The sequence below is a fragment of the Nelumbo nucifera genome, chromosome 6, assembly GCF_055504915.1.
Source record: "Nelumbo nucifera cultivar China Antique chromosome 6, China Antique-T2T, whole genome shotgun sequence".
Classification (NCBI taxonomy): domain Eukaryota; kingdom Viridiplantae; phylum Streptophyta; class Magnoliopsida; order Proteales; family Nelumbonaceae; genus Nelumbo; species Nelumbo nucifera.
Window position 1 is genome coordinate 18,907,763 of NC_142654.1, and position 13,477 is coordinate 18,921,239.

At 37.3% G+C, this 13,477-nt stretch overlaps 1 protein-coding gene across 5 annotated transcripts in view; it reads left to right on the top strand.

Annotated features, from left to right (window-relative positions):
- Window positions 1-7,243: 7,243 nt before the first annotated feature.
- LOC104591239 (pre-mRNA-processing protein 40A-like) overlaps window positions 7,244-13,477 on the top strand; it is a 35,811-nt gene continuing 29,577 nt past the window's right edge. Inside the window, exons 1-2 of one of the 5 annotated variants that reach the window (XM_088889850.1) lie at window positions 7,276-7,365; window positions 7,996-8,044. Coding sequence is in view for 1 of the 5 variants with exons in the window: in XM_088889848.1 (XP_088745974.1) it covers window positions 8,017-8,044 (28 nt within the window). In the remaining 4 variants the exon portion in view is untranslated. Of the gene's footprint in view, window positions 7,366-7,550; window positions 7,733-7,995; window positions 8,045-13,477 lie in introns of those variants that run through there. The other 4 variants (XM_088889848.1, XM_088889851.1, XM_088889852.1 and 1 more) reach the window with 4 other exon arrangements.

Below are 13,477 nucleotides of genomic sequence, written 5' to 3' on the forward strand. Positions count from 1 at the left end.
ACCAGGTTTTCTTTTAACTTACAAATTGAGAAAGAACTCAAGATATACAAGGAAGGAATAACAAGAGCAACCCTACAAAGCACCCGTCACCAATCACCAAAACAGCCAAAATTCCCAAAAGCAGTCCTTTTGTTCAGTCATTCAAAAGAAGAAAGAGAAAAGAAAGAAAGAAAATACCAACAGTGATTGGTTGAGTTTCTTTCAGAAAATTTAAGTTTTCCCAACCTCCGTGGATACAAGAGGTTCCTTTGATGTCTACTGCAATGCCTGAAAATTAAATTCATTTGCTTTTGTAAGGGATCGGGGAGGAGAGCGAGAGAAAGAGATGTTAATGTTTGTTTATGGCACCAACCACCAGGGAATTAACTGAACAAAAAACATATTTTGACTTGCTGTTTTGCTAAGAATGTAGAGAAAACGATGGCCCTCCAACCCGGCTTAATTCATTTTATTTCCATGTCCAAACGACTACCCTTTGCCTTTTGTATTTCTTCCTTGTTCGTTTCTATACTTCTGGCCTTCTGGGTAAGTTACAGCCTATTACCTAATTACTTTCTCAGTTGGGCTTACCCAGCTCAAGATTGTTTCTTTTGTCATTTGTGGGAATTGGGCTTTTCTGCTAGCCTTGCTGAATACGCAAATGGTTTCAGCTCCAGGCTCCGACTTTTGTTAAAAACATAATCTGGTCCAACAAAATATGACCACCTGTTCACAAGAGAGAAGAGTTAGTAGGATAGTAATTGCATCCATGACTATGACTAGGTCGATCTCCTATGGAACACCGGAAATTTAAAGGTGGTCCATGTCTAATAGTCTATTGTCTATCCCTCACATTTAGTATGAAATTCTCCAGCACCCCACAGTTTGTCACTTGTGACCCAGGCTTATTTTTCACCTAATTAAACCAGATGTCCCAAATGAACAGAGCCCAACCCAACCTTGTGCAGGAGCCACTTGGCCAGTTGGCCCCTAGAAGAACTCAAGGTACCTCTGGTTAACATTTACCTCAGCAGCTCATATATACCGTACCATTGGGGCAGTGTGGTACATAAATTAGCTGAGGTTCGATTTTCTTTTTTCTGAACTTGAAGGTGAAACGGTAAAATCTTGAACTGCCAAGTTTGAGAGCATGGATTTGAGTCTGAGACTGAGAGCAGCCACTTTGTAGAGGACGGCGATGACGACGACGACGAAGAAGAAGAAGAAGTATCCAGTCTGCCCCTCCCAGCCCAGGTCCCAAGACCCAGATAACTCGGACCAACAATGGGCAATGGCCTTTGGGCCTATAGGAGGTTTTACATAAATGATCATCTGATTTTACAATGCCATCTTCTTTAGCTCCCAGAGCAATGATATGGACTACTCAAATTCAATGAAATATCATCAGATGCCACCAAGGGCTGTAGTAAAATCTTGGTGTTATTATATGTCCGAGCTATGTAAATTACTAAATTGTAATTAAAAAACTTAGAGATTCCAAATGTTTATCTCGGGGAGTTGCTTGGGTTTGTGTAAGTGGCAGATATGTACATAGTTTAAGGTTCTGCCCAATGAGAAGATGCTGGAAAAAGATGATCCACGGAGAGAAAGACTGCTCCTTCACCACAACCACTTTCTCCCAAGTTGTTAGAAAGATTGCTAGATACTTGACACGAATTGAAGCTTCATGTGAGTAGAACTTCTATAGAAAATAGCCAAATAAAAGGGAATAAGCTGCTGAATTTCAAATGAATAATTCCCCCCACGTTTAAGAGAGTATTTCATGTTGTAATCTTCATGAACCAGATGATGACTTTATACCAGAGCTCTGGTTTACCTCTTACATGCTACAAAACTTGGATTCATGTTGAAGGTTTCATATTTGCAGGAAGACCAAGAACTTGGATACAAGCAGATGAAAAATGCAAATTGTCACCACCGTTCTGACAATGTAAGCAACTGCAACAACAAAAGAAACATTTTGCATTATAATCATATAAATATGTTTGTCCTTTCATAGAGACTATCCTACACATCTCTGAAATGGAAGTCAGGTATACCATTTTTTGAGGGGAAAGCACCATTGCAATTTGCTAAGCACTCAGAAATGTTATCATTGCAAGCAAGGTGAGATCACAAGATTCCAACCCCCAGCAAGTGGCAAAGACAAGCCCAATACCAAAAACCCAAGAATAAACCAATTGGGGTGCAACTTGGGGGGAATTGCTAAAATTTCAATAGGCCCAAAAACAAAAGCCCAAGCCTGATGCAGTGTAAACTATTCAAATCAGGTACCCGACTTGCACCCCCTATGAAAACCAATTCACACTGTCCCATGGTCCATGCCCTGTGGCCCAGCCCCTGCAATGAAAGCTACTATTTTCCCCTAAAATATAGTCCTAGACCAATGTAATAGGTAAATTAACCTTTTTATATCATACTTTATAAGGATGTCATAAGAGGTATAGGCCTCTTGAAAATTGCAATGTGAAGCTTAAGGTGTAGGCATTTTGCAAATGGTGGTATAGACCTTGTTATCTTCTAGGGTGGGTAAGTTGCTTATCCACTTGCCAAAATCTTTAAAATCTCTTGCCCAAGTCTTTATCTCGAGTAACCATTAATGTAACAAACACTGGTATTGCAATTTGCTCGAGTAACTCCAACCCAAGAATCATCTGCCCAGATAAGTGAGTTATTTAGGCTCAGTTTGGAAGGAGTACAAATACAAATATGTAGAGTGCAAAATCATGTATTTTGTACTATTTTTATGTATTTATATTGTATATATTTGTATTTGTACCAAAAACAAAAAAGAGGCAACTTTGGTATTATAAACTTTTTTTTGAAGTGAGCTGTTAATGGCTCTAGACTGTACAATGATAGACGTCTAGGGTTAAATAATGAAAGTGGCCTATGGTTTAGCAAATGCACAAAAATTTTACTCTTTTGTTTGAAGAATTACTTGAAGTATCCTTAAGTTTTTTTACAATTGACATCATTGTTAGATACTAACGGAGGGCCCCTGGATTGGAATTGTAACATTGGTATTTATTACATTAAAAAAGACAATACTTTCTTAATAATAAACTTATAATTATAAGTACTCAAGTCTTTAAATTCATATAAAGACTTAAAATAGATCATCATGTGCTCTGCTTCAGCAAAGCATCTCATATAAAAGAGCACAATCATACAATGATGGTTTTGAGTTCTACTTCATAATTGCTCTTTGTTTTACATAGAGAACTCCTAGTTCAACCGAATGGTAGGACCCTTCGGCCTAGAAACCATCCAAGCAACCGGTTCCGTTTTACCCCAAACCTGGCCTCTGGCCAAAAATCGTTGAATCAGTTAATGACCCGTTGACCCGTTCAACGATTTTTGGCCATTTTTTACTTTTAATTATTTTTTAATTTTTAATTTTTGTTGTCAGAACGGGCCATCCATTTGAACCGGATGGTCATGGGAAGGGTGGACATTACAAGGGATTCCAAAATCTTGAAAGACAAATGTAAAGTGACCTTAAACACAGAAAAAAAAAATGGTAGTAAATCCACCAAACTAGAAAAAGCAAGGAAAAAATCAGAAAATCGAGTCCAAAGTTCTGCTTTGAGATGGAGCTAAACACATATGCAATCAAAGAAATAAACAAAGCAAATAATCTTGTAAGAAAATTAAAAAAAAACATTGTACAAGAAAACCCAAAGAAAAAACAAAAGGGAAGAAATAAAATAGTGGTAAACCCTAGACCATTTTGGAGGATCTTGAAGAAGACCAAACATGAAAAAAAAAAGAACTTACTACACATGTTTGAATAAACCCCACAGTAGAAAAAACCTTTAAATAGTGAAAATCCAAAAGCACAAAAAACCATGGTTTTTTAACCGTCATTGACCCGGACGGACGAACATTTTGGCCTAAGAACTATCTAGGAAACTGGTTCCATTTTACCCCAATCCCTATTGACCTGGGCCAAAAACCGTTGAATCAGTCAATGACCCATTGACCTGGGCGATCGAACCATCGACCCGTTGACCTGTTCAATGGATTTTGACTATTTTTTTATTTTTTAATTGTTATCATTTCTAATACATCTGTGGGGCAGGCTCGTACACATTGAGTACATCCTATACATGTATCATAAATCTTTACTGAATGAGACATTGGATCTTTAAATTTTTGTGAACGTCATAAAATTTCGATCTAGTAAAGTAATATAATAAATAAATGCTGTCCAGGCAACCAGTTCCGTTTTATCCCAATCCCAATCCCTAGCAAAAAATCGTTGAATTGGTCAACGACCCATTGACTTGAGCGGTTGAACTGTCCACCCATTGATCGGTTCAATGGTTTTTAGCCCTTTTTTTAATTTTTGTTGTTAGAACGGGCCATTCGTGAACTGGATGAACAAACCACTATTTTTTTTTAATTGGGAACCATCCACACAACCGATTCCATTTTACCCCAATCTCGGTCCTTGGCCAAAAATCGTTAAATCGGTCAACGACCCATTGACTCGAGCGGTCGAACCATCAACTCGTTGACCCGTTCAGTGGTTTTTGGTCATTTTTTTTTATTTTTTTAATTTTTGTTGTCAGAACGGGCCGTTCGTTCGAACTGGATAGTTGAACTGTCGACTTGAAAACCGGTGGCCAAAACGGTTCCATTTTCGAATCGTATGAGTACACACTCGAATGACATAACACGTATGATATTGCTTAATGGACCTCACACATCCAATTTTTTGCCTATAATTTTTGTTGTCAAAAACGGGACGTCCATTTGAACCGAACAGTGAAACTGACGAACCAAAAACCGGTGGCCAAAACGGTTACATAATTTTTTGCTTGTAAATTTTTGTTGTCAAAACGGGACGTCTATTCGAATAAGACGATCAAACCATCAACCCGAAACCTATGGCAAATAAAAGGGAAATCTATTGAGGGGAGAAATGGGGTGATAGGACAGGGGTAGGGAGCAGTAGGACAATAGAGATAAATTAAAAGAAGAGGGTGGAAGAGTCACACGTTGGAACAGATATCACGTACATAAAAAATGAAGAACCTCGCACGCACACTACGAATCCATGTTTTGTATTAACAAATATATATAAATCGATGGAAAATAGTGAAATGTCAAATTTATCTTTCATTATTTCTCAAATTTTTAAAATAAAATCGAATTCACAAAAAGTTTGTTAATATAACAACAAAGCTGCTAAAATAATTATAACTTCCATGAAATTACTATTCCGAAACTCAACTAAAGTCTCAAACACTATTTGTTACCCAAATCTTCATTGATGGAAAACAACCTGTATTAAGCCAAACTTTATAACATATATTTAGACCAGCATATCAAAAAAGAGAAAGGAAAAAGAAACAAAAGATGAAAAAAATCGTAAACTTATAGTTTGGGAACCTTGCTCGCAACATTGAAATCATTCCATGTGCCAAGACTTGAAAATATTTGAAGGCATCGGTTGAGCCATCTAAGTCAGCTGGGCTAATAATGGTCAAAGCCATCTAATTCTAAGCAAATATTTGGTGCTTTGGTTGGCTCCCTGCCTCCCTTGGAACTGAAACCATTCAAGTCAGCTGAAGATTCAACTCAATTTCTGACGACAATCCGATGAAGAGAAAGCCATTTTAAGCCAGAACTCAAACAATTTCTTTTGCCTCGACTAATAAACTGAAATGGAATTTACCTTTAAAAAATAAAATATATTTTTCGATTCAAATCTACCGTCAAATTAAAAGTTCAAACACCTTTTACCAAATGTGCAACATCAGCATACTCACGAATCCTCTTCAGGCGCTTCTGCATCTAAAATTTATTGAAGCTTTTATGCAATAAGTTCCATTCTACGGTTCTACCATTCTATTTAATCTGTTTCTGTTTTGGGATTTCGATTTTCATTTTTACAGGAACTTTTGGAGCCATCAATACCACAACCATGATCAATGTTCTAAGAATCAAACTGGGTATACAACCAAGGAGGCAGGGACGGAGTCAGGGGACCCAAGGGAGCCATGGCCCTTCTATGGTTTAGAAATCCCTACTATAATATGATATTTCATGTAAATTCCCCTCCTCCTCCCACTCCCCACCCCAATGGTTGATCCTCCTATAGACTCATCTATATTTATTTCTCCTCCAAATTCATTTTAGCTTTTGGCTCCATTTATAAAAAAATTCGAGAGGAGAGAGTTCATGGGTCAAAGGTTCAATCGAAGGTCAAACCATAATGACATGATATATACATATGTATAATATAGTCATATAAATATTATATACAATACAATTTATAACTTTTAATATACTTAAATATGGGGTATTGATGCCAATTTTCTTAATTTTAAAATAAATGATTAAGGTTCAAGTCCCTTGATTTACATTTTCTTTAAATATGTGTAATAAAGTAATATGTACAATAAAGAATCATTAGTTAACAGGTAGATTAATGGTAATTAAGCAATATATAAAAATAAAAAATCACCATGGGTTTGAATCTTGCTAAGCATATTTTAAGCTAAGGATCTGGGTGGTTTCATGAAACTGAGATTGATTGATCAATTTTTTGATTAAATTGGCCGATTAATCAGATTTCATCAATTTTTAACCAAAGCGGTTTATTGAGGTATGACTGTATCGGCCAAGGCCCAAGGTCATAGCTCAACTAGTCTGACCACCCGACCCGACTTTGTAAACATTGATTATGATTGTTGTATCAGCAATACTTGTGCATATGAACGAACTGTAACGATGAGAAAAATGTGGATTTTAGAAGAGATGGGGTGTTGCTTACCTTCTCTACCAAGGTTTATGAGGTGGGAAAATAAGAGAGAAGGAGAAGAAGAGAGAGCAAAAGCTTTTATAGAGTTAAGGAAACACTAGATTCTAGATTCTAGAGAGATGACAAGGGACTTTTAATCTAAGTTTCATATAAGGTTATAATATCATTTTGTTTTAAAAGAACCACTATGAAAAGATAGTTTTGAAATAAAAAAAAAAAAAAATTATTTTAATCACGTAACATCACATATGAACGAACTGTAACGATGACAAAAGGTAAAGGAGAATTTTGTACATTATCATAAAATTTAAGAATACCTAGGATAAGTTCTTTTTTGTTCATTTACTTAAATCATAGGGGTAATTTAAATATTTAACCCTTTTTATATTATAGGGTCCGGTCAACAAGCTACAAGCTATATAACTTGAATTTTTTTATGGCATATCAGTAATTTCTCAAACCTATACTAGTAATTAACCAAAATTAATAAACTATATAAAATTAAATAGTTCGACCTCTGCAGAGCAGGAGAACGCGCGAAGTCATCTGCAAACCAATTTCAGTTATTTCTAATACAAATTCTGAAATCAGTATGGTCTCTCAATATATGTTTCTACTATTTACTTTCTGCTTCTTCTTCTTCATCGAATTATCGTTATTTCTATCTTTTTTTAATTGAATTACATTCTATGCGCTGGGCCAATTCTCTGTTAATTTAATGGCGACCCTTTAGATATACCATAGGTCTCTTATGGCTTAATGGATCAATGCACAGTTCAATATACAAGTCGTTGTGTCGTCTGACTCGTGTCAAGTTCTGAGTGACGATTACAGTTAGGGTTTGATTTATGGTCTGGACTCTGGAAGACGATCCCAGGTTAGGGTTTTTGTTCGGGTTTGAGTTCAAGCTGCAAAGATGTTGTAATTTATGATGGAACTTCTGAAGTACAGTTAGAAGTAGGTTCTTTGCGATGTTCGTTTTCAGTTATAGCTGGCTTGGTCTTTATTACTTTTATCCTCATTTTAGATTTTAGAGTGTTAGAATAGGGTTGAGATGTTTTATTTTATTTCTCACTTAATTTGGCCTTATAAAATACCTTTCTTGATCTTTATGTAAGAACTTATCTTAGGAAGAAAGTGGTTGGTTTGTTGAATTTGCTTGCAAAGTGTCATTCTCTATGACAGAAGAGTTGACATGTTTCCACATGGGAATGATGCAGATTCGTGAGCAGGTTGTTTTCATGAGAAAACCTGGTGCACCGTATCTTTGTAAGTCAACTTGCAAAGAGCCAAACCTCATCTCTTTTATATGATCATGATGACCTCTTCTCTTATTGTAAATCTAACAACTCATGGGGGCTTACATCTTCAAGAGTTTCTCAGTAGAATCAATATGTTATTTCATAGTGAACTGTGTAGTTTCTTTTCCCTTTCTGCTCTTTAATGAACCCTAAACATAGAAATTAAAAATGGTTTATTTTATTAATTATATGTATGTTACTACCTCAATCCTCATCACCCCATAAATAAGAGAAAAAAGAAAACATGTTGGTACACTTTCTGCACACTCTGCAAGCATGGGAATCCAGCCACACATTGGCAATATCACCCTATGAATTTAACATACATGTATGGGAGATATTCCCAATGTGTGGCTGGATGCCATGTGTGCAAAGTTTTTGCTTGCCGAAGATCCGGGCTCTGGAATTTAACCTTCCTGTTTATGGTCCAAAACAACCTTTACAAAACAAATCTTTAATCCGGTCTGGAGTTGTATGTTTTCTTTGATATATAACAGAAAGAAGCTGCATTAAGATGATAGATGCCAAGGAAGAAAACATGTGATATGAGGTGTTCTGAAATGTGGATATTAACTAATTTTCCCATATTTGTATTTTATGAGGAAACTTATTTATCGAGGAACGCTGTAAACAAAGATGTTCTGTGCATCTGGATCTTTTTTCCTAATTTCAGTTAGCATTTTTTATAATGACACAATGCACTAAACTTGCCTTCCCATCAGAATTGATTTAAATACATTCGGTTTTGACTTTTGTGCCAAGCCCTGTCCTATCTATGTGGGTGTTTCTAGTGCTTGGAATACCTCTGGAGCTGCTCCAGATGAAAGCCACATAAAACTGCTAATTTTTTTCCCACCTTACTCATGTACAATGTCTCCAACTGAATGGCATATTGCTTTGAGTTATGGTGAATAAGCCATCAAGTAGGTTGTGTACTTATGGCTGAACAACATGTTGGATTGTTTGCTATACTCCTGAATAGTTTATTATATTACCTATTTTATCCACTTAAAGGAATAAATCAATCAGTGCAGTCACTTGGCCATTATTAATTCATCCATAGGATTCATGTAAGGTTCAAAGTATTGACATGTGCGATACACTAACTGCATATTGTGTGTTTCAATTACCTTTTAAAAATGGCCACATGTCCTAACTCCTAGTATTTAGCTTATTGGTGGGTTCAAAAACTGATATGTATCGTACAACTCATGCTGGTACATATCGATATTTTGAACTTGAATATGTGCATAACTATAACATGTAACTGTACAAGTTGTAAGTGTACATGTTTCTCAATGAAAACATTCTTAAGTTTTCCACTTTTAGCAAAAAAGGATAAAAAGCCTATAGCTTTGATGTGGTAAGAGATGGAGTCTAGAGCTCCAGATCCTCTGAGCTGTTGACCAGAATGATTTTTCTACTCTACCTCTTCACATAAGCCACATATCCCGTGCAGAAACTGGAATCTCTCTTACATAAGCCACATGTCCCATAGGTTGGTCACCTTTAGTCTGATGCGCCAAAGAAATGGCACATGGCAAATAAGACATTGGCATGAAAGATTAGTCCCCAAACATCCTCTCTTTTATGGAGAATATACCCATCCTCTGCCACGTTTTGCTCAACAATTTCTGTCCACATTTTTTAACAAATTTATGAGCTTTTGGATGATGTGCAAATCTCCTACTGGGCCCAGACTTTTTCAGTGGCATATTCAGAGGATGTGCTTAGTTATCAGTCTTTTTGATCTACCATGTGGCCATGTATTTGGTCACATCAGATCATGGACAATTCAATCAATGGTTATCCATTAATGTCAATATTTTTCCTTTACCCTAGTTAAGGGAAAATGAATGTTCTTCCTTGATTTACCTACTTGATACCCTAAAGCAGGTTTTGTTGGGCTCTTCCCTTGAGGATTCTAGAATTTGATCATCCTCTCTAGATGGCCTCTTTACTTGCTCCTCCTCCTTTAAATCCCTTACCTTGTCTAACATCCAAGGCGTGGAATTCGAGTGAAAGAAATTTGGTGTAATCCTATCCCACTTAAAATTCAAGCTTTCTTCTAGGAAATTTTTCTTAGTAAGTTAAATACTTGTGACATGTTGCAGAAAAGAAGGCCTTTTGTTTGCCTCTCTCCTTACTAGACCTGTTCATGGGCCGGGCTTCAGGCCTGACTTTACACTGTTTCGGGCTTGGGATTCGAGCCAGTCCCATTCAAATTTTGGGAAAAACCAAGTCTGAGCCTGGCCCATGAACAAGTCTACTCCTCACATGTGCTTCCTTTGTAGGGGTAACGACGAGACATTATCTCATTTACTACTCTCCTGTCCTTTTGTTTGTGCTTAGAATTTGGGAGTTCTTTTGATGAAATAAAAGAATGTGGGAGTTTTTTCTTGGTTCTCTTTTTGGTTGCAAGTGGGTTCCACCCCAAGACGTGGAAGGTCTTTTCAACCCTAACTTCTTGAGACAACCTAAGTAAAGGGGGAAAGCGCTTTTGAGAGCCACTAAGGCATCAATTTGTTGGGTAGTGAGGAATAACAGAATTTTCCTAGAAAAGAGCTGGAATCTGGAAGAAGATGATAGACAATATAAAAATAAAGGTAGTTTTTTGGGCTAAGACTTTGGATATCTTCAAGACACTCTCAGTAACTGATTTCTTCAGGGCCTGGACTGATATAGAACAATCATCAAGAGCAAAAGACAGAATTGGGATGGATTGGAAACTCCTAGAAGGCAACACAGTAAAATTAAACTTTGATGGGAGCTCTCTTGGCAAACTGGGTATGGCTGGAATAGGAGGGGTTATCAGAAATTCTAAGAGACTCTTGGCTATATTCCCAGGTGCAATTGGCTTTTGAAATGCTTTGAAGGCCGAACTGTTGGCCTTATTGCAAGGCTTGAGGTTAGCTAAACAACTGGCATTTAGGATGATTGAGGTGGAAGGAAACTCACAAGTAGTCATATCTTGGGCTAAATCCAATTGGCGCATTCCTTGGTCCCTCCAGTATGTACCAAGGGAGGTGGAAAAGATTGCAAAAGAAATGGTGCTTGAATTTAAAAGGGTTAGAAGGTGTGCAAATGATTTAGCTGACTCATTAGCTAAACAAGGGGTAATGAGGCAACAACTGTTTTGGGCATCCATGTAATTTGGGGATTGCAAGTAGGGATTGACACTATGGTTAAAAAGTTGTACTAATCATTTCTTCATTCCAAATATTTTAATAAAGTCACTTTTCTATTGGTCAAAAAAATATTTTTCCTTTATTTAAGCTGATCAAAAAGAAATATTTTTCCTTTATTTAAGGAGGGATTTAATTCTTTGGAAGGAATTTAACTCTCTCTCTCTCTCTCTCCAATAAGACTCTTTTTATCCTAGAACTAGAGTGCAGCCTTACTCTTGATGACCTGTAGCTGTTTGGTTTGCTTTATATCATTGAAGGCTGTAAGGTTCAAGGTCAAGCACGTGATGGAGATTATCAACCTTCTAACTGATTCATACCCAGCCAAACTTATTTTTGATTCTGTCATCTCTTTCTTGATAAGTAATAAAGTAATTTATTAAGATTAATCAAGATGAACCAACATAAGGTTCAGAATAGAGTTCCCACAAAGAGGCGTGAGGTGTTGCCTCAAGACAAAGCAAAATTACAACTGAGCCCAAAACAAATGATCCCTATGCACCCCTTGCTTAGTGAAAAGGTCTGCCAGCTCGTTAGCTTATCTCCTCTCCCACTGAACTCTAACCGTTAAATTGGAGGTTAGCCACTTAAATCTTCTTATCACCCCCTATAGGACCCACTACAGTCTCTGGCTCTTCCAGCCACCCAATTACCAATTTAGAGTCTCCTTCAATGACCAATCTCGTGAAGTTCATTTCTTTTGCCAGCTATACTCCCTGTAAAACTGCTTGGACCTCTGCACTAACTGCATCCCCCTACTCCGATTGGACCAGAAAACAAGGTAACAATCTGACCCTCTGCATTCCTAAAAACTCCTTCAATACCAGAAGGCCTAGGATTACTGAGGCTGCTACCATCAAAGTTTAACTTGATAAAGCCTTCTTCAGAGGGCTTCTAGGCAACAACCGGCTTGTTCTTAACTGAAGAAGAATTTGCAACCACTACCCAGTTTCTCCACATGTCAATTAAAGAGAATTGTGAAAAAAGATCTGATGCTTTAGTCCAATTAATAGACTGTTCTGCAAACAACCCCAAACAGAATCCTCATCCCTCTCTTTATCATTGGAGATTTTGTTATTGCTTTCCTCTCATACTGTCCATACTGAAGCAGCCCTAACACATCTCCATAATACTCTTCCTCTTATCTTAGGCCACCTAAAGATTGTAGGGTCAAAGAGTCTCTCAATTTGCAAAGGCAACGTCCACTTGCAACAAAAAGACCAAAAAATCTTCTCCCAATGCCCCATGACAAAGGGGCAAGAGATTAGTAGATGGTGACAGCTTTCTTCATTAGCTTTGCAAAGGATACATCAATTTGGGGAAATACTAAGGTTGGGTCTTTTCTTTTGCAAGATGTCCAAAGTGTTTACTTTTCCAGGAGAAACTTCCCAGCAAAGGGCTCCCACTTGGGGGGGGGATTCCTTTACAAAAGAAAGGCTGATGGTTAGGGGCAGAACACACCTGAGAGAAAAAAAGAAGCACAAGAAAAAATTCCCGAAGTGTTAGGATTTAGGAATCCAAATTCGAGCATCAGGTTTGGAGTGGTCTAAACAAACCGGGTCAAGGTTTTAAGTAGCAGAGCAGCTTGGTCTAGCTCAAAGACTCTCAGATCCCTTCTAAAACCCATATTCCAACTTTTGATTTTGTCATCTCATCAAAAGTGAAGATGCCATTCAGATTATTTAGCTTGTGTTGTAAGATGTCAGGTAGTTGTACTTGTACTGCCATTAATAGAGTCAACCAGGCAATGTACCTTTTCTTTTTTTTGAGAAGAGAAAAGGTTTCGTTCATTAATAAGAAAAAAAAATTGTACAACCAGAGGCTGTACAACAGGGGAAATACAAAAAACTCAAAAATAGAAACACTAACTTGTCTGTCCATGCCCCACTGTATTGATGACCAAGAAATCAGTTTGCCCAATATTTTCTGCCATACTTCCTCCAGTTGACAGCTTTTGTTCTGTAAAATCCTATCCTGCTCTCGGTTACAGTTTCTTTCCTTCCAGATCAACCAGAACACTGCTCAAAGTCCTCCACTGATGCTGGGCAATATCCCTTTAAGGCAAAAAGCTTGAACACTTTCTCCCAGATACTGTAAGTAAAATTGCAGTGCAAAAACAAATGATTAGCGGATTCTTCCATACTGTTGCATAGAACACAGGCCACTGAGTCAATCTGCACTCTTCTCTTTAGTGGGTTGTCCTTGTGAAGAGCTTA